Source organism: Trichomonas vaginalis, chromosome I (assembly GCF_026262505.1).
Source record: "Trichomonas vaginalis G3 chromosome I, whole genome shotgun sequence".
Classification (NCBI taxonomy): Eukaryota; Parabasalia; order Trichomonadida; family Trichomonadidae; genus Trichomonas; species Trichomonas vaginalis.
Window position 1 is genome coordinate 10,730,681 of NC_067203.1, and position 21,850 is coordinate 10,752,530.

Sequence of the window (21,850 nt, forward strand, 5' to 3'; positions counted from 1 at the left end):
GCTAATTGTCATCAGAAACTTGTAATTTTTATGAATTTCAGATTTTCTTTTCATTACTGCTTTTCTTAATAGGTCAAGTTCTTATTTACGTTATAAAGTATGATATTTACAAATATCAAGTTATCATGTTTTTTGAGAAATTATGAGAAACAAACAAAAATGAAAAAGATAGGAATAGCAATGAATAGTGATGTGGGTATAGAAAATGTAAGAGATATGAATGCAAAGCAATCAGTATTTAGGATATTGACCATAGATTTCGAAAAAAAATGCTGCATATTGAGCGAAAACTATGATTATATTATAAGGCTGTCATTTAAAGCATAATGAAACTATTCCCTTTTCATTTTAATCGAATAAGATAGTAAAGATTTTTGAATTAGCTAGAAACTGATGAGATGTTTTCACAAATCAGATTTTTAATCTCTATAATGCATAATTCACTCAATATCTCAATTTTGATATTGCGAGATATTTTTGCTATCGGTTTCGCAATTTTGACACAATAGCAAGAGGGTTCTATAAGCATTATTATCAACGTAGAATCTGAATATCATATCAGAAAATGTCGCAAATCTGACATTTACCCGACCAAATAGCAAAAATAATTGAATACTTTTCGCAAAAACTTTAAAAATCGATAAAAATATGAAATATAGATATTAAAGAGACTTTTTATATAATATTCATAAAGATTTTCCAAAAATATGATACCGCAAAATTAAAAAAGTGACGTCTTGAGTGGAGTCAAAGGTCGAAATTGCTAGCTAAATGTTTTTTAGCGAAATTGCGTATTGTACGTTTTTTTCGCAAAACGAAACACTTATATGTTTCTATCCAGATGCATTTTTTTGGATTAGAATTCATTTCTTTTGTGGAAAAGGCTTTTTGGACTCAATGAATACCTTAGTCAAGAAGAATAGAAGAAGAATGCATAAACTAGACTCATTTAATACTGAAATTCAAAATGGAGAAATTTAATCTGCTTGCCTATTAACACGATTACTTAATAAAAAGTAATCTTGCGTTATTAGTTTCTATTTATTTTATTTTTGGAATAAAATCACAGGGAGTTATCAAAAAATCGAGATAAAAAGTTCAATTTTTCAAAGTTGAAGTAGTCTTATCATTTGGGTATTGGGTTTCATGAACTATTCAATGGAAATTGCTTTTGGAAATTAACTGCAGTAGATGTTACTGATCAACAATCAAGCAATTATCTTGTAAATAATAACAGATTTTTCAAGGTGATTCTCCTTTATACTTTACAAAACCATCATCAAATGTTTATATTGAATACGTTATATTTGAATCTGTGTCATCAACTAATCAGGGTTCCTGTATTTTAGATGATCTCGGATATTCTTGTATTCAAAAGTCGATTTGCTGCAAAAATTGTTGCTCGCTTGTTAAAGCTCATTATTGCTATATTACTTTACAACATGTTCAAGATTCTCATAATTATGCCGAATATATTTCAATTTTAAACTGTAATAGGCAAAACACGAAACCAGATGTTATACATACCATGAATGGAACTATTGAACTCAAATACATCAATAGTACATCAAATTCAGTTTTTGAAACTGCATTTGTTTATATTTTCCAAGGTGTTGATACATCTACCATTTCATACTCAAACTGTTTGATAAATAATTATCAGGCAAACGGAGTTGTGAGTGTAATTGCATATACAAGTTTTTTTAGCATAAATTTTGTTAATAACATATGCCAGAGTGGATACCTTTTATCAGAACAGGAAAATAATGTTCTTTTTTCCTCTTGTGTATTTTTGGGAAATAATGCGAATTCATTTTCTCCTTATTCGGTTACTTTCCAACTTTGCTCATTTGATAACAATGGATTTCAACCAGGACAACCTAGTATTGAATTTTCTGGAACAAAACCTCTTTATCTTTATGAAGATTGTCTTCTCCAATACATCTTTAATGTATGCAGTAATGTAAAATGTATAAATCATTCATTTGTAATGTTCTTTCTTCAACTCATGTTTTCTTAATCTAAACCATTAAGAATATCTAATAAATTAGCTTTTTATGTTTAATTCATATAAAAATTACAAATGTTTAATCAGTATTATGATATGGGCTCCTCTTAAACGCAGGGCTAGCCAAGAAATTGAGCATTTTTGTTGCCATTGGTGATTGAGGCATCGGTGACTGGGGCATTGATGGAGCCATTGGGCTCATGAAGTGTGAATGCTGACCAGGAAGCTCACCAAGAGATTTATTCATCTCTCTATTCAAATTTTCCATGTTTTCACGATACTGTGATGTGCTTCTTACAAGATCACCGTTCACTGTATGATTCTTGTCAAGCATTGGTACGTAACCACCATCACAGCAATCAGGATACTCCGCATAGAATCTTTTGTAACCTCCATCTAAAATATAGACATGAGGATAGTATAAATATGGGTATCTCGACTTGTTAAGTTCTCTATCAAATCCACGGAATATGGAAGCCATCTCTGGTCCTCTGTTATGTGAAAATTCGCAATGAAATACAATTGTAGCGCTAGGAAGTGGATCATCAAAGAATGCTTCAGACAGCTGAGCAGGATTGTTTATGTTTACTGCTCCTTGAATATGGCCACCTTGATATTCGTAATCATATCTACAATCAATGATAAACAATGATTCGAAGAATTCATCATATACACCAGAGAGCATATCAACTAATGTCGCTCCAGTAATCCTTGGAACCGCACTAGTCAGTGGTAATGTAGGAATTGAACCAATTTCGCATTCATCTTCATCATCTTCTTTTGATGGAGAAGCAAAATCTAATGGTGGAAGAGGTATTCCATGACGATCTGGTGATTTAAAAGGAGAGCGCCTAGAACACTTCGGTGTGAGTGATGACATTTATGAAATTCAAGACTGATTTTAAACGTACAGTTGTTCAATTTTGGTCGATGAAAAAAACAATACATAGATGAAGATTTTTAACCAGAATTAGTTGCTTCCAAATCGTAGCTGCTGATGTCATTTAATAACATAATAATTAGCAATCAGTGGTTTTCATTAATCATTCGAGTTTTTTTTATAAAGGAACATGGCAAGATGTTGAAAGGAACATTTTTAGGATGCATATAAACAATTTCTGGATTTTTATGATCGAAAGAGATGAATATCGGAACAGCGATTCATTTGTTATGAGTCCTTCATTGATTCTACTTTAACCCGATCAATTAGTCTGTAAACATACACACATAATCAATATATTGATTTCAAAATGGACAGAAGCTCCTCGATTCCAAATTGCTTGTTTATTTAGATAAAATGAATTGAGTTTAAACATGACTATCTGTAAGGGTTTCGTTTTGCTAAAATTGTCACTTTTATAGCATATTTGTTTTTGGATGTTTTGCGAAACCAAAAAAAAACTATGATATACAATGTGTGTGTAAAGAAAATACTTTATTTACTAGTTAAAAAATCATTTGGTATTGATCAAGTTATTTTTTCTGGATAAGATATTATATGGATAATTGGATAGAAAATACAATTATATAATCTTGTACCTGGTTTAATTAAGCTAATTGTCATCAGAAACTTGTAATTTTTATGAATTTCAGATTTTCTTTTCATTACTGCTTTTCTTAATAGGTCAAGTTCTTATTTACGTTATAAAGTATGATATTTACAAATATCAAGTTATCATGTTTTTTGAGAAATTATGAGAAACAAACAAAAATGAAAAAGATAGGAATAGCAATGAATAGTGATGTGGGTATAGAAAATGTAAGAGATATGAATGCAAAGCAATCAGTATTTAGGATATTGACCATAGATTTCGAAAAAAAATGCTGCATATTGAGCGAAAACTATGATTATATTATAAGGCTGTCATTTAAAGCATAATGAAACTATTCCCTTTTCATTTTAATCGAATAAGATAGTAAAGATTTTTGAATTAGCTAGAAACTGATGAGATGTTTTCACAAATCAGATTTTTAATCTCTATAATGCATAATTCACTCAATATCTCAATTTTGATATTGCGAGATATTTTTGCTATCGGTTTCGCAATTTTGACACAATAGCAAGAGGGTTCTATAAGCATTATTATCAACGTAGAATCTGAATATCATATCAGAAAATGTCGCAAATCTGACATTTACCCGACCAAATAGCAAAAATAATTGAATACTTTTCGCAAAAACTTTAAAAATCGATAAAAATATGAAATATAGATATTAAAGAGACTTTTTATATAATATTCATAAAGATTTTCCAAAAATATGATACCGCAAAATTAAAAAAGTGACGTCTTGAGTGGAGTCAAAGGTCGAAATTGCTAGCTAAATGTTTTTTAGCGAAATTGCGTATTGTACGTTTTTTTCGCAAAACGAAACCCTTACTATCTGAGATTAATTTGTAGATACAGAGAAAATTGTCTAGACCTGACTAGCAAAATTTTATTTTCAAAAATACTCTTATCAATTTTATCGTCAAACAAATAGCAACATATGCTTTTAAGTACATACATCATTTATAACACAAAATATATAAAGACAAATTTTGAGATGAATTCAATTTATTTTTTCTTTTATTTTATATCAGAAGTGAACTGATAATGAAATTGAGTTCGTTTTTTAGAATGAAAGCATTCTGGGCAAAGACAAAGGAATCCGTCACACTCGGCATGAACTCAATCGAGCGTGCTACAGGCACAGCTAAGACAGAAGAGACTGAAATCTTCACAAACACTTTCAATACCATCAAGTCTCATAAAGAACGCCTTGACGCTCTTTTAGAAGAACTCAAGACATATGCTAAGTCCATCAAGAAGTATGGTGATGTTTCAAGACAAGTTTCCATCAAGATGGCCGCCCTCTTCCCAATGGGCGAACCAAATCAGGCTGCAACTGCCACAAACCTCCAGTGCAACACAAACCTTGCCACAGAGGCTCTCAACCTTTCCGATACATACCTTCCACAGCATGTCACAGAGAAGGTCAATGTCCTTCTTGCTGAACTCAAGGTCATTTACACCACAGAAGAGGAGAGAAACAAGTTCCACGTCCTCCTCCTCAACGATGAGAAGGAAGTCAAGTCTCGCCAAGAAAAGGGCAAGCCAACAGCCGAATATGAGACAAAGGCTGAAGAGCACCGCAAGGAATTCATCAAGTTTGACCAGGAGTTCATGGAGAAGGCTAATGCCTTCATTGCCAAGGCTCCAGCTGAGTATGCAACAATCTTTGAAGCATTCCAGTACTACAATGCTGCATTTGCTGCTGCTCACCAGAGACTTATCATAGTTGGCCAGAACTATAACCTCAACACACTTGCTGCTAAGTATCCAGACACATCTATCACACCATCAACACCAGCTCCAGCACCAGCTGCTCCAGCTAAGTAGGCTTATTTATTTATTAAAGTAGGTTTTTCTTTTCATATTTTTTTGGCTGTTTTGAAGATCACGTAATGTGAATTTTGGAAATTTCATTGATAAAATTGAGTACTGGCTTTGTTATTCATGGAAAATCTATTTTTCTTAAGGTACTCTATGAGTAGGCCTTTTTTTACCTTCATGATTATTGCAGAAATTTTATCGATAGAAATTTTATGATTAATTCATATGAAATTGAATAAATGTAAAGCCTGCGTAGCATAGTGGTTATTGCGTGCGCCTTGTAAGCGCAAGGTCGCCGGTTCAACTCCGGTCGTAGGCAAATATTTTTATTTCTTTTTTTTTCTCCTATTTGCCACATTATTTTCTTTGAGCCCTGTGGAGACACCTAATGGTTCAGCCAGCGCCCATATATACCATATAAATTAAAATGTCTTTGCTGTAGGAGAAAAATACCAAAATTATCATATGATCATTCAAAATTCTCAGATAAGATTTCAATTCATAAAATCAATTGATGAATTTTTTTTATTCGACAAGAGTGTTATTATATCAAAAGCTCCTCGATTCTACTTACGCAGAAATGAGGAAAAAATAATTAAAAATATTTGCCTACGACCGGAGTTGAACCGGCGACCTTGCGCTTACAAGGCGCACGCAATAACCACTATGCTACGCAGGCTTTACATTTATTCAATTTCATATGAATTAATCATAAAATTTCTATCGATAAAATTTCTGCAATAATCATGAAGGTAAAAAAAGGCCTACTCATAGAGTATAAGGTCGATGAAAAAATGAGCGTTTTTAAAAAACCGCCGTTTGAGAGGAAAATTGAGAGCCCCGATGTATACTTTTTGACATTGTCAAAAACTTTGAAAGGACAAAAAAATTTTAATGTCAGAAAGTTTACAAATGTATATTTTCTGACAAACAGACTCTCAGAAAGTACTCAAACTGCGGTTTTTAATTTCCGCACTTTTTTTGGCGACCTTATTAAGAAAAATAGATATTTTTAAAATACATCAAGATTGCATTCTTATGATATGTTTCATTACTCTGTTTCTTTATTCTATTGATCGAAAAGGTTGTGTGAATAATATTTCGCGCGTGATTCATATTCATAAAAATCAATATCATATATAAAGAACTAAAACTAAAAACAAACTTTATATTACAAATATATAATAATAAAAATTAAAAATTAATCAGTTGAAATCACTAAATAAAAATGATTTCATTAAAGTAACACACATGTTACACATCTGTCGAGTGTTTTCACACATGCAGCGGTTGCAATAAAACCTATTACATCTAGAACATTTTACTAAAGCCGGTCCATCGCAAGTTGCACAATGAGTGAAAATAGAAGCTTCCTGAGGATGGGCTCCCAAATTCACAGCGTTCCATACGAAAGCTGTTTTGTTCTTATCAATGGAAACAAACTCGCACAAAGAAGGATGGAAAACAATTCTGTCAACAGCACTTTTGTGTTCACTTGGCAATTTCTTTGTATCTATTCTCATTTCATCTGCTCTTGGGCTTAACAAGTAAATGTGGCCGCTCTGGCAGCCAACAATACAAGTCCTGTCTCGATCTGCAGGATGCAACTGAAGAGGACACAAAACTGTAACGTGTTCTTCGAAAGGAACTTTACACATCAAAACTCCATTGATTGAATAATAGAAACACTGGTGTTCTGTTGCAACATACATTCCTCCATTCTCTTCATCTATTCCAAGTCCTTCTATTTTCTCATTGAATTCAAGATCGCAATGAATAGAAGCAGAGAAAATTTCCCAAATGAAAATGTGATTTTCTGTTGCAGTCGCGACAATCCAATCAACACCAGAAATGCATGAACTCGGTCTTCCTCCCCATGAAAACTCAGTAATCATTTGAATCGAACTTGGCAATCCATCAGTGTATAAAATTCGATATGTACGGGATAAACCAAACTCGAAATCAACGACCAAAAACATTCCGTTAACTGATAAACTCAATCCACAAGAGAAAACTAAAAGTGGATCGACGTTTAAACAAAAGATTTCACCACTTTGTTTGTTCAAACAACACAAAGTTAATGATCTCTTGTCGATCTTAACGAAATAAGGCTTCGAAGCTTCCAATCTTGCACTCAAATTCCTGATCTTTCTGATTGTATTTCTCTCGAAAAGTAGCGTTTGATATGATTTTGGTTTGATGTTGATTTCCTGACAAACGTGGAATAATTCGAGATCTGCGATGTTTGAGTGGTTTTGGGAGACTCTTTCGTTGTCTTCGTTTGTGAGTTCTGTGTAAGAATTCCTTCTTGAACTTGGGAAAATGTTGAACATTCTCGAAACCCAATTCATCAAATTTTGATTGAATTTTTCAGCTTCGATTGCATCTCTCAATGTTTGGCAATAAGGAGAAGGAAGGGAATCTCCTGTAGGAATCTTTGTTCCAAGTCCATTCATGTCCTCATAGAATTCAGGGACATAAAACATCGTTGCTGGAATTTCATGACAATCTTCAATCAAATTTTGTTTGTCACTTTTATACAAATAAGTGAATGGCAACAAGTTATGTAAAATTTCGAGAGTCGAATCAGAGTTTGGAGGACGATTTGCGTCGATCAAACTGAGTCTTCTTCTTCCACAGTTTGAGAGTGTCACGTGTGGGAAGAAGGGATAGTTCTCCAAGTCAACAAAAGAACGACTTGCCAAGCCATTCATGACCAACAAAAATTGGTCAGTTGACAAGAAAGAAGAAGACCATTGGGAATGAGCTCTTTTGACATTTGTTGTCTTGAAGAGGAATTGATATCCGCTGAGCTGTTTGAAGGCTTTTTCGGAGTATCTTTCCAAAAGTGGCAAAACTTTTGCAATGTTGTTATTTTTCATGTGCAAAATGAAATTTCCGTTTTCGAATGTCCACATTTCGATTTCTTTGTTGGAATGTTGTCTCGCGTAAATCATTTGTTCCATAGGAACAATGATCAAAATGTGAGATCCAAACAAAGAAGTTTGCCCCCAATGTCCTAAATAAACACTTTCAAGGAAAATATGGAGTTCTTTCTCATCCAAACGTGTTATTAATTGTATTTCCTCTTTATCAGTTAATGTAGCATATGTTAATAACATAATACAACTGTGAAATACAAATAAAACCGTTTTTATCGTCATTCCATATCGTTGTAATTTACATGACAAAATTCCGATTGCGTCTCCGTATTTTTGTTTTTGAACTTTGAGGAAAATCTCGCGCAAAGAGACATCTTCTGAATACGTCTTCTTGTAGAGCTCTTTGTTGTTTTCCATGAAGAAATCTAACACAAGAGACTTAAAATCACGATACGGCTTAGAAATATCTGTCATTTCAAAAGGTGACGGAGAAACTAATCGAGGGGGAGCAAACGGAAATGCGCGGGGACACAAATGAAAAGTTTTTGGACTGAAATTCGAAACGAAAGCGTTGTTTACACGGATATCAGTGATAAACTGTCTCCAGTGCATGTAATCTTCACTGAGTTTGAATGTTGTGTCCAATCTCATGAGTTCTTTCGAGAAAAGATGGGCCGTTAAGTATTGTCTGCAGTCACTTTCGTATTTGAATTTGTTTTGTCTTCGTGACAAATTCATGAAATCGTTCATAAACGTGCCTCTGCAGCTAGAAATCTCTTTTGATATCTGCGAGCATTCGTCTGCAAAGCACTTCGCGTTGTTGATCCATTCATTGAGACAAGAATCGAATAAATTATGGTTCAATTCAAATTTCTTTTGTTTCAAAAGTTGGCAAATTGCAGTTTTGTCTTTTGACAAACAATTTTCACCGAAACCGTCAACCAAGTTATCAAAGATTTGGCTGTCTGCTGTTCCTAACAATGACAATGCGTATTCCCATGTCTTCTGCATTGATTTCTGATTGATTACAGCACTAATTAACTTGATGTGAATTGACAAACTTTCAATGATTTTTGGATAATTGTTTGGTGACGAATAAATGATTATATCAAGTAAAATAGCGTTGATTGTCAATGAACACTTTTGAAGTTCTCTGTTATTTCCACTAACTGTTTCCAATGCGTCCAAGAATTTTTCAACGAATTTCGTGATTGAATTTTGGAAAAGTTTTTGATTCACGAAATATTGAACGAATCTCAGAAACTGAGGCAAAGGAAACTGTTGTGTATAGTAGACAGGGAATCTCTCAAGTAATATGTACATCAGGACATGAACAGTAAATGTCGATCTGCTTCTAGTATAGAAAGGAAAACTGAAGAAAATCGCATTAAATATCGAAATCATCTGATTATAATTATTAGAAGCGAAAATGGAGTTGATTAAGAGCTTCGTAAGTGGACTAGTGTTCAACCATTTACTTACTCCTTCTTGGTCAATCTCTTCTGTCGTTGTGAAGTCAAAACCGTTGTTTCTCAAAATGTAAGACATCATTTCAACCGTGAATATCGCGGGAGGAAGGAAAGGAGGACATGGAGGGACTTTCAGGTTCTTTATGATCAAGTCTTTGCCACTCCATGTAGGATCTTGGGCTTCAGAAAGTTCCGAAATCTGAACTAAATCGTGTGGCAAATTTTCCGAGTTGTCAATCATCGATCTCAGTAAATATGGATAACTAAGGACTAAAGGGAACCAACTTGTAAGCAAAGTGACACATAATGGATTGTCAAGCATCGCTGAAAGGTTGTTCTGCAACAAACATATGAAGAAATTGTAAATATTGTCAAATTTTGTCAATTTTTCGGATTCAACTTTTTTGTAAGTGAATGAATGAGCGAAACACAAACTCATCGACCAAACAAGGGATAGAAGGAGAGGAAGGTATTTGACGTCCACGGGTTTGTCTGTTGATAATTCCGTGGATCCGGTAGTAAGACTTAATACGTATTCCCATGTTTCGTAGTGGTTTGACAACAATGTGATGCGATGCATAAGGATATCACTAACTTCTACAAAGTTCTTCTGTATGGATTCCATTTTAACTGCGAATTTAAGTAGTTTTAAGGTCAAATCATCGACACTTACCAACATTAAAGATAAAATCTTTTTAAATGATAAGTGCGAAGAGACTTCTTTGAAAGTATATGCATTCGTGAAGTCATATAAGCAGTTAATAATGGTTTTCTGGAGCGGACTTTCGTCTCTTGCTGTTAATAATTCCCATGTAATTTTTTCTGCATTCAAAACGTGGGAAATCTTGAACATTGTGACTATAAACTTTAACATATGTGGTAAAACTTTGTAATTCTGTAAGATTGTGTCAATAATTATCTTAGATTTAGGATTTGCTAAAATTACTGTGGCCAAAAAGAGCTCAAAGTTCTCTATCATGTGCCAATCTGTATTAGAGAAATATTCGAAGATGACAGGAACTAAGATTTCGTTGTCTACGAGTAGCCACATATCATGATCGAATAAAATTGAAGATAAGAGCCTTTCTCTGTGATGGTGTTCGGCCACTGAGCTCAAAGCTTTCAAGAAGATCTCTTTTGTTGCGAATTTCTTCATTTTTTTGAGAGGCATCAAAATTTTCTTCCATAATCGACTGGAACTGAACATAATCAGGTCGTTGATGTTTAGTAATGTCACAAATAACGAGTCGAACTCGTATTGCGTCTCAGCAGTATACAATGTATTGACCAATCCGCTGTTTTTACGCATAGAAATGAAATGGAGAGGGAATCCGAAGTAAGGAACAGCTACACATGTTGGCGGGATCGTACATTTCTTCGACATTGATGAGTTTGGAATAGTAGAATAAGGAGTTGTGAAGAAATAAGGGGTAAATACGGTTTCTACCCTGAAAGCTTCAATGGAATCGATGAAATCAGGTCCATTCTTGAATAATTCTGGTATCTTCTCGGGCATGTTTTTGAATAATCTGATCGCAGGTCCAATAAACATCAAATTTGAACTGGTAAACCCAAAGGATGCAAAGGTAAAGTCTCCTTTTTCTGGCTTCTGAGCAGTGTAAACTACATTTCCTTGTATAGAAACGTTAAATGAAGAAGAAAATAAAAAATCTTCAGTGCTAATATATATAAAACTCCATTGCGTTGTATCAGCATCAATCTGCTTCTGCTTTCCATCAGAGTTAATGATGATTTGGCCCGTAAATGCAGATAATGTCAAATTATTTGTTTGGAAAAAATCAGTTTTGCGATCGAATTCATCGTAGAACTTGATCCAAAACGATATACATTTGAATGGTCTAGTAATTTTTAGGGTGTCCTGACCTTGGTAGAACTGAAATAAAGGGAAATGGTCATAATCAGGGGATGCGAAGGGCTGAAGGTCAAAGGGCTTCTCTAGGAGATAAGGAATGTACGTAGTATGTAAAAATCTGTTGGCAACTTCTTTGATATATGGAAAATCAAAAATATTTTTGCCTTCTTTTAGGTAGCGACCTAAGTAGCAATTACCTAAAATCCATGCATTGTAAGGATCCAAGTAATTTATGTGATTAATTTTGAGAAGTAGTGAATAAACTCTTATTGGCCTATGATTTGCAGAATTCATTCCGAAAACTATGGTCTCGAGGGTTTCTTCTGACAGAGAAAATAGAGGATGGTCCTTTTCTAAGTTCCAAATGAAGTCATCGATCTCATCATATCTCCGAAAAATGACCAAATTGCCTAGAGTTGCCGCATATAAATCTATTGTAATTAAACCAGCCTTAAATGACTTCTCTAACCAGTTCAAACCATCAGCTTTGATAAAATTCGTTGCAATATTTGGAATTTTAACGAAAGCGGACTGTAAAATGGAGAACAATGAAACGTTCTTTGTATCATAAGCTTCGTTAAGTAGTTCTGTAATGGTTTTGGAGCAATGTGCCGCATTCAATAGAGCACTGCTCAAAGGAAAAAGAATTTCTGTAAAATTAACGTATTTCGCAGTCTTTAGAATGCATTTGAATACTTCTGAATGATGTCTGCATGCTTTCGGAAGTGAAAAAACTGATATCAGTACTACAGAAAAGGATTGGTTTGAAGTTAGTATGGATGCAAGTATCTGTGTAGGTATATACTTAGCGAACGCGTTTAAAAAACTCGTTTCAAGCAAGTCTTGATAAGATATCGAATTTGAATTTATCAATGGAACAATTTTAGAGAAAATTGATTCATAAGTTTCAACGGATTCAGCAGGATATAGCGAAATATACTTGAAAATGGCTCCAAAAAGCTCTACAAGGATAGATGGATATAATTTGAAAGCAATTTCAAGAAGTTGTAGTCTAATATTAAGGGAGGAGTAGCTACTATTTTTGAGACTGTTTATTTCATCAATTATCTTGTCGTAGGCTAAAAGTACGTTTGAATCAAAAGTTTTTGTAATTATTTCTTGATTTGACTGCGATCCGTATAATATTACTTTGTAAATAAGCTGCACACAGTAAATCATGTTTGCTTTCGGTATCAAATCTGATGTAGCGCAAGAAAAGAAAGCTGTAAATAAATTTGTTGGATCAATTTTTCCGAAAACGGTCTGAGGAGGTGTATCTATCAAAAATTCCATCGATGATTCAATAATCTGAGTATTGATTTGAGAACACAATATTGTCTGTAAATAAGAGACATATCCATCGCTATTTCCGTAATCAATAACAAACTCAGGTATAGAAAATAATCGAGAGAATAATTCTTTGCCTATTTGCATGATCTTTGGTTGTTGCATCGAGTATTTACATGTTGCGTTTATTAATTTTATCATTTTAGATGCGCGTGGTGTAAAAATTGTGATTTTGAATGAAGTCGTTAATAATCTAAGGGTTTGGACTAATGTAGGTATGGATTGAGATGCCATATCTCCATAATCAACAATTTTCGGGAAGGTATTCGGTATCACATGAGCTAATATACTTTCATTTTGTCCACCTACTAGGAAATTTTCGAACAAAGATAAGAAATTTAGGTATAATCGGATTTTATCTGACTGATTTGATGCTCTCTGGAACTCTCTGAGTGCTTGTGTAACACCCCTGAGCTCTTTTGAATCCTTTAATTCTCTTTTCAACCGATTCTCAGGTTTAGTTTCCTCAGCAGTGCACCAGGGATCAAACATCCCCAAAAAGAATTGAAATTTTCGGATTTGAATGCAAAATAGTTATCAACCATCTCTCGACATAAGAAAGATGAAATTCTTGAGAAATATCTTTCCGAACAGATTGAAATTTTGGAACCTCATCAACCTTAATAAAGAAGTGCATAATTTGATTTATATCATGTTTGATGATGCGATATTGAAATTGTCAGCTAAACAATTGAAAATATTCAAAACATTAAATCTGAATTTCAAATAGAAGCAGATATTAAGGTGTGCTTAATAAATGACTGATACAAGTAGATCGTAAGAATGCTGTCAAATGACTTTATCCACTGAAATTCATGCAGATTTATATACTTTATGTATGATATTGTTTATATAACCATGTAATACAAAAATCATAAAACGATATCCACATAAATAGTTACATACTAGCCATACATTAGCATTTAATGAAATAATTCGCATCAAATAAAAATATTATTTTCAATATTTTCTCTATTTTTTATAATTTTTATGAATTGATCTCAACATATCATTTACACATCAGATATCTACGAATTATATGATTTCGGATTAAATTCTCGAATTATTGATAAGATAGCCGACAAAATTTTGATGAATTCGGATTAATAACCATAAAGTTAATCTTAAAATATCGAAAAATTTAGATGACTATTTAAGTATTCAAAATTTTTTGTAAAGTGCAAAGTGCCCGGACACTTATACACTCAATTTGAGATTTTACGGTTGACAATCATTATACAAAAAAGATATAATGTCGGATCGTTGGCAATGGGTAGATGCATTTAGAGATGCTAATATTCCAACAGCAGTTATGATGAATATGCCAGAAGAAGATTTTAAGAAAACACGTTTATTTTTAATTGATGCCGGTCTTGCTCCATTGAGTTACCTTAAAGATGCAGAAAAGAAAGAGGAAGTGAAGGATCCAGAGCAGGAAGAATTAGACAGAATTATTGAAGAATCAAAAAGAATCAAAGCAAAACGCGAGAAAGGAAACACAGATTACGTATATAACCCTGCTTGTTTCTGTGATCAGAAATATAATGTTAATACTACCTTAGAAGAGGAAGAAGAGAAGAAGGAGAAAGAAGTTAAAAAGAATAACGATTTTCCAAAGACATACGTATGGGATGGCGACGATGAGCATGCTACAGACAAGGTTATTAAGGATTCATTAGAGTCTAAGTTCGAAAAGCTCGAAGCTGAGCAGTTACTCAAGCAAGAACAGGAAGATAAACAAAGATTAGAAGAACTCAAACAAAATTACAACGACAACGTAAATCAGTCGAACTCAATTCAAACAAAGCGCGAAAATATGGAGAAGTTGCAGTTGTTACCACCAGAACCAGCTGATGGCGTACAAATGGCAATCTTATTACCAAATAACAAAAAAGTTATGCGTAAGTGCAATCTCAATGAAGACGCAAACGCTATTTATACTATTGTAGAAGGACAAGAAAATATGTATGAAAAAGATGATTCGCTTATTCCTTATAAGATCATTTTTGGTATTAACAACGAACTTCTTCGTAATGTACCACTTGTTGACCAAGGCATCAAGTCGAGAAATATGTTTAAAGTTTTGTTAGAATAAAATTTTTGTTTTTAACTTTTTTAAATTCAAATGATACTTGCTTTTAGTATTCTTCATAACAAATAACTTATGAAAACCATTTGAAATGATAATTTAACTGTTAAATTAAATAGAAATAAAAAAAAACTCTGAAATTAAGAATTGTAGGAACAATTTAACTACTCACCATAAGGTTTTGGTTAAAGAGTTCCGTTTGTCTCAGGATTAGAAGCCCCATATACACATGTATACAGGGGTAACAATCCCGAAAATGGTCGACCAAACTGCTCAATTTTTTTATGTAATGCTATCGAAATATGTTGCCTTATGAAGATATACACGTTCACTCTGGAAAGAATCATGTGAAAGATAAAGCTCAATTAGTTCTTTACTATTATGACTCCTTGCAAAATGAAGTGCCGATTCTCCAATAATTCCTTTTCATTTGTCAAAAAATTTGATTGTATCTTTTTGACAAAAGGAGCCGTATAATGAAGAGGTGTTTTTCTTTTTACATCTATTTCGTTGATATTTACTCCAAGTTTAATAGCGATACATGAAAAAACGTGATGGTACTACAGCCTTAAGGAAACTTTAGTTTGTCATCATTTACCATTTCTGAATGAACAAATTTCAGAAATTTCAGAAACCAATTAAATCTTACATGAAATGTGGAACAATCTAATATAACAATGAAATTACATAACAATTATGAAACACTCTCTCTTCTAAAAATTAAACAATTACAGGTGTGTTGAATCTTTTATCGTAAATCTGATCACTTTTCAATACTTTCAGAAACATTGAGCTCTCACTTCATAAACAATATTTACAAATACAACAGTTACATTTCAAAGATCAATCACTGCCATTTTGTTCGAAATAACCTTTGCGACATGTCAATGCTTTATGTTGTGACAATTTTTTATTTTATTTTATGTATTCCATTCATGTTCTTTATATTTTACCTGTTTCGTGTACAAATCTTAACTATAAAGCGTCAAAATTTGTTAGGTGCAGGAATCTTAATTTCAATTATAGTCGTAAAACTCACTTATTGTTTCACTCAGTTTATTTTTAAATATAAATATCTAGAAGAGAATAATATAGGGTGTCCAAGGGTGCGTTTAGCACAGCGCTCTATATGAGACTATTAAAGGAGATATATGCTGATTATAAATATATAATAAAAAATATGAATATATGTATATGATGAGTATGTTGTATTTTGGCGCCATGCCGGGATATAAAATGAATTTTGAGACAAGAGGCGGTTTCGCGGGAAATTTTGGCGGGATTTTTTTCATTTTTTTAATGAATCATAAAGAAAACATCCTCGCTCTTGCAAAAAAATGCAAAGACTGTAAAAAAATCTACGAGACATTGGTAAAATGCTTCGGTATGGATGCTCCTAGCTATTCCACTGTAACGTATCATGTTAGGATGTATCACTTCATGAACAAAAAGGCGCCCATCATAAAAATTGACAAAAAATCGCCGGATCAAAGAAAAATCAAAGCAATTCTTCAAGCGCTAGATGAAGACCCAAGAGCATCACTCAGAAGGATAGAGAGATGACAAAGATACCACGTACAACAGTCAGTTATTATCTGCACAATTATTTGAACTACAAACTAGCGTATACACGTTGGGTTCCGCACAACCTTAATTCAGTTCAAAAAAAATCTAGAGTCCAATCTTCGAAAGAGCTCCTCTCTATATTGGGTGCGTATCAATCCAAGAAATTTCGCTTTTTAGTAACAGGGGACGAGTCTTGGTTTCAATATGCAACAGAAGCCAAAATCATGTGGATCCCGAAGGATGAAAATCCGCAAACATTCCCGAAGAAAAAAATTGACACACCAATGATGATGTTGTCGGTTTTTTGGGGCGTGAATGGCATCATCGCAATTGATATTCTTCAAAAACCTAATACGATGAATGCTCAGTATCTAATTGACAATGTTCTTACTCAAATTATCAATTCTGATGAGTTTGAGAAATCCAAACAACAAAAACAAAAGTTTGCAATTCATTTTGATAATTCAAGAGTTCACAAAAGTCATAAGGTAATGAATTACTTGGTGGAAAACAATGTCAAAGTTGTTCCAAACCCAATTTATTCACCTGATATTGCACCCTCTGACTTTTATTTATTCGGCACGCTAAAAAAGAGAGCTGAAGGACGCGAATTCGCGAGTCCAGATGATCTTGAAAATTTTGTAAGAGAGCAATTTGAGCAATTTTCTCATGATGATTTAAAGCGTGTCTTTGAAGCCCGGATCGATCGCTGCGAACGCGTGATTGAATCCAATGGTGATTATATTTAAATAAACTTTATATATATGTAACTTGTTTATTTCTATTCGCAGTATTCAGGTTTGTGCTAAACACACCTTTGGACACCCTATATTATATTCAGATTCTATTATCTAATTTTAATCATTCAACATTTGAATTATTTCGATTATTTTATCCTTCTTTTCAAGACAATTAATGTTATATCCTCATCTTTTCAAACATTCTCCACATATGCTATTACACAAAGCTTAAAATTTTCAAGATTTCTCTGCTATTTTTACACGACATTAAAAATTATATATCTATGTCTTTCTGCTTTAGCTACATGTCTAATGTTTCTTGATGAAAACTCTATTAAATTTGTTAAGGATGGGCACTCATTAGGGTGATGAAAAAAATCAAGTCTAGCAAAGTCAATATTTTAAAAACAGTGAAGACTATTATATAGCATTATAGTGCACAAGCTCAAATATTTAGTGATGCATTTCTCGAACTTATTTTATTTATAAGTTAACCTTGAAACATGAATTTTAGTATATCATGAGCATATTTTTTTCTAATTTTGCAATACTTATAATATCATACCAGGATTCATGTGGAAGTCTAATATTTGGTATATAATATTCTTACAATAAATGTATTAATTCAATTATATTCAAAATGATGGGTCGCAATTTTTACTGAAATTGCAAATTTAATTTCAACAATGAAATTATTGTTTAAAAAAAATAGCACAACAGCAAGATGGACAATCATATATAGAATTATAATGCTCCATATAATGCTTTGATTTGATGCGTATATAATGTTATTTTTCGAACATCTTTGTAAAAAATTGATTTTTGTAATTTTTGAAAAAATTCGATTTTATTTCGAGATTTCCTCTATAGGTGAAGTATATTGAACAATATTCCTATGGGAGAAAATAATTGTAAGTATGAGTACTTTCATTAATACTATGGGTGCCATGGTTATCGCTCAAACGATCAAGTTATATCTCGATTGCGTAAATTGAAATTTTGCTATTTTCTAAATTCACGGCAACAACATTCTTTTATCCTGATCGTACATCACAATATTTGAATGTGCGACCATTTGTTCAAGAAACCGTCAAGTTATTCTTCATTTTTCATGCCGCGGCGAACAAAAGCAGTTGCAAAGCGTATAAAGAACTTAGTTCAAAGCGCGAAAAATAGGGTAGAGCCATATGTCGTCAACACTGTTGAATTTGTGCTATCTGTATTATTGAGCGGCGCTACATTTTGCCAATCAGAATTTCAATTCATGCTGAATAACATCAAAGTTCCGTCAGAAGCTACATTTCATCGAGTCCAAGAAAAGGTTGGTCGTGTTATCATAGAAGTTGCCAGAGAATCTGTTAATTATTGGAAATCTCGAATGAGAAAATGTTCGGGACTTTTGTTTGACGGTTCTTGGAGTCAGAGAAGAAATGCAATGTTTTGCTATGTACAATTTGTAGAAGAGAAACTCAAAAAAATTGTAGATTGGGAAGTGATATCTAAATCTTTTAAAAATTTCAAAGGTAATTTCAACGGAAAATCAAATGAAATGGAATTTGAAGGCTTAAAAAGAATGCTGAAGCGTTGGAATAATGAAAAACGTGTAAATTTTTTTGTGCATGATGGCGATGTCAAAATTGTTTCTACAATCAAAAATACGTTCAAAGGTATCAGAGAATACAGAGATCCTGGACATTTTCTTAACAATATACAGAAAAAGCTCAAACTGCCAGAATTCAGAATCTTATCTAGCATTTCAAAGAATTTATTGCGTTGGCTTAGGCAACTTCTCAATGACACACATATGTCAATTAAAACAAAGAAGTTTTTATGGTTGAATTCCGCTAAACATTATGCCGGAAATCATAAATTTTGTCCAGATCCTGAAAAATGCAAGATGATTAAACCATGGAAATATGCAAAAAATAAAACTGCTATAAAAACACTTAAAAAATTCCTCGAAGATACCGTAAAAATCTTTGATATGGTAAAAAAGATTCATTCAACTCAAGTAGTTGAATCGATAAACCATATCAAAGCAATGCTTGCTAATAAAAATATTAATTGGCATGCTTCTTGGCCAATTAGGATGGCAGTCACAATATTGCATTTCAATGAAAGTATGTTTGAAACGATTGTAGCAATAAGATACAGGTTAAATTTACTAACAATGCCAGAAATGATGAACAGATATTTCAGAATGTATGATACAACAAAAGATTTAATCAAAGCATTCAAAAATTCAAAGCAAGTTCAAAAAAAGTTTGCGGCATTAAGAGCTATAAAGAGAGGTCTTCAAGCTACCGATGCTCGTATTACTCTTAAATCACATAAATAATTATTAAATTTATTTCACCCTCAAAACATCATAATCTTGCACCTTCTTTGAATAAACACTTTCACCTTCTATTTTTAATTAATGTTTTTTAATTGTCCAAAATTTTTAGATTATATAAGATATAATTTTTTATAAAAGTATTATTTTCTAAAAGATAAGTATATATTCTTAAACACAAAACCTAGCATTTTATCATATCTATATATCAGCTTCCTAAATATAATACTCATATAGTTAGTATGATTTTAATGTTTTTGAACATGAAACGAAAATATGATTACAATCATATAACATAATGGAGTTATTGATATAACTTATATGGATGATACATTAAGAAGTCTTCCAACAATATAGATATAGTTGTAGATTCCTATGATTCCTTTTATATTGTGAGATAATAACATTTTTATGCTGTCAGGAGCCTATGAGTGCCCATCCTTCCCATCCTTAATAGAACCTCAAACTTAATAACTGCATTAGGAATTTATCTTGTTTATTTTTATTTATTATTTCCAGAAATTATTGAATACATAGCAAAATCAAAAAGAAAGAAGCTCAAATTCCTAATTTTTATGAGCTGTCTAGGACACAGCATCTATTTAATTTCATCTGTATATGAGAAATCTCTATACTTTAGATTATTTCAATTTAATAATACGGAGTATTATTATATTATTGAGGGAATTCATATTATTTCTTCATTCTTCCAATATTACTCCCTTGGATTTATATTAGTTTTACTTGCAAAAGACGAAACACCAGATGAACTCACACTAGAAGGTGAGTCAACTCTGAAAAATGATCTTATATGAACATCGTTTTTTATATTTGTATTCATAAAATTGCCAATCAAAAAGCATATAAATATTTTTTAACATCATCCAATCATATCAATCTTAAGAATTTCAAAGAATTCAATTTTGTTACGATTGTAGTGGAAATATTGCACTATTCACTTATCTCATCCCCCTCAATGTCGCTGGATTTGGATGTAAGATGATTAGTTTTGTTTCATCTTCAAGATTATGATCTTTTATGTATTTTTTTTAATATTGTTTAATTAAATAAACTGTTAAACATTTCTCGATCACGCATCATTTATTAATCATATGTAAATTACTTGACATTTTTGATGGATTCTTGAAAATTAAAATTTTAATTGATTCAAATGTCAATGATTTACAAAGTAACCAGCGGTAATAACTTCTCACACAACATTTCTAAGGATCTTCTAAATCATAAAATGAAATAAATACAATCCTAATAGAAATCAAACTCGATTCACAAATATTTTTATATTTGAAAACAAAACAGCTATTGTGGAGTTACTTATTTCAAACTGGGCCAACATCAATATCAGAGATTCTGGACTACAACTTACAATGCTTCATATTGCATGCTTGAATAATAATATTAAAGTGGTTGATATGCTAATATCACACGGTTTAAATATAAATGATCAAATGAACTTTGTGCACTTAACCCCTCTTATGATTGCATCAGAAATGAATTATAAGGAAATTGTTGAACTTCTGATATCACGTGGTGCAAACATCAATATACAAGATACGCGTGGGAATAATGTTATTCATCATGCCATAACCCATTATAATAAAGGATTAAGGGAAATAGTTAATAATCATACGTATTTTGTAAAATTAAGTGAAGATTATATTAATTCTTTTGATAAGGGAAGAAAAGTCAATGATTTGATTGAACTTCTTCTGTCGATTGGTGCAGATATCAATGCCAAAAATCACCGATTGGATTCACCTCTACATGTCGCATCATTTGAGTTGAATAGCGAAATCGCGGAAATGTTAATTTCTCATGGTGCCAATATAAATGATTTAAATGGATTTGGAATGACACCTCTTGATGTCGCAATTCATCGTGAGAAAGAGGCTATTGATCCTCTTGATATTTCACAAAAGGCGAACAAAATTCAGAATCTCTTAAGATCATATGGCGGAAGAACTAAATTATACGGTCAAGCAAATTCATTCATTCCTTATTTCGTTATTGTGATAATAATTATAGCTTTAATAATAAGCTTTCTATACTTCAATCCGTTTTGGGTCGTTTCTGAATTAAATAATGTTTGTAAAAATGGACATGATTTTTTTTCTCAATGCCTTCATAAGTTATTTTATTTCTGATCGCA

General features: G+C 32.5%; 6 protein-coding genes, 1 non-coding gene and 1 pseudogene across 8 annotated transcripts, besides 2 other annotated features; 6 read left to right on the plus strand and 2 right to left on the minus strand.

The window, feature by feature from the left end:
• Nucleotides 1-714: 714 nt before the first annotated feature.
• Nucleotides 715-2,915, minus strand: TVAGG3_0965200 (positive regulation of cell cycle G2/M phase transition; the record flags this gene model as incomplete). Its single annotated transcript, XM_001325380.1, has 1 exon — nt 2,088-2,888. The coding sequence occupies one exon, from the start codon at nt 2,886-2,888 to the stop codon at nt 2,088-2,090; it is 801 nt and encodes a 266-aa protein (XP_001325415.1).
• Nucleotides 2,916-4,586: 1,671 nt separating this feature from the next.
• On the plus strand, nt 4,587-5,494 carry TVAGG3_0965210 (arfaptin homology (AH) domain/bar domain domain-containing protein; the record flags this gene model as incomplete). Its single annotated transcript, XM_001325379.1, has 1 exon — nt 4,627-5,388. The coding sequence occupies one exon, from the start codon at nt 4,627-4,629 to the stop codon at nt 5,386-5,388; it is 762 nt and encodes a 253-aa protein (XP_001325414.1).
• A 134-nt stretch (nt 5,495-5,628) lies between these two features.
• TVAGG3_0965220 lies at nt 5,629-5,701 on the plus strand. Its single transcript has one exon. It is a non-coding gene; the product is annotated as a tRNA-Thr (tRNA).
• Nucleotides 5,702-6,587: 886 nt separating this feature from the next.
• Nucleotides 6,588-13,913, minus strand: TVAGG3_0965230 (aggrephagy protein; the record flags this gene model as incomplete). The annotated part of the gene is made up of 1 exon (XM_001325378.2): nt 6,588-13,445. The coding sequence occupies one exon, from the start codon at nt 13,443-13,445 to the stop codon at nt 6,588-6,590; it is 6,858 nt and encodes a 2,285-aa protein (XP_001325413.1).
• Nucleotides 13,914-14,178: 265 nt separating this feature from the next.
• TVAGG3_0965240 (uncharacterized protein) lies at nt 14,179-15,070 on the plus strand (the record flags this gene model as incomplete). The annotated part of the gene is made up of 1 exon (XM_001325377.1): nt 14,206-15,048. One exon carries the CDS (start codon nt 14,206-14,208, stop codon nt 15,046-15,048), a length of 843 nt encoding a protein of 280 aa, XP_001325412.1.
• A 1,064-nt stretch (nt 15,071-16,134) lies between these two features.
• Nucleotides 16,135-17,437: a mobile genetic element.
• Nucleotides 16,231-17,357, plus strand: TVAGG3_0965260 (annotated as a pseudogene). Its single transcript has one exon. A coding segment is annotated over exon 1 (1,127 nt).
• Nucleotides 17,438-17,695: 258 nt separating the features above from the next.
• Nucleotides 17,696-20,124: a mobile genetic element.
• TVAGG3_0965280 (uncharacterized protein) lies at nt 18,460-18,673 on the plus strand (the record flags this gene model as incomplete). Its single annotated transcript, XM_051253549.1, has 1 exon — nt 18,460-18,673. A coding segment is annotated over one exon (214 nt), but the record flags the coding sequence as incomplete, so codon positions are not given.
• A 944-nt stretch (nt 20,125-21,068) lies between the features above and the next one.
• On the plus strand, nt 21,069-21,845 carry TVAGG3_0965290 (spectrin binding; the record flags this gene model as incomplete). The annotated part of the gene is made up of 1 exon (XM_001325375.1): nt 21,069-21,845. One exon carries the CDS (start codon nt 21,069-21,071, stop codon nt 21,843-21,845), a length of 777 nt encoding a protein of 258 aa, XP_001325410.1.
• Nucleotides 21,846-21,850: the final 5 nt, after the last annotated feature.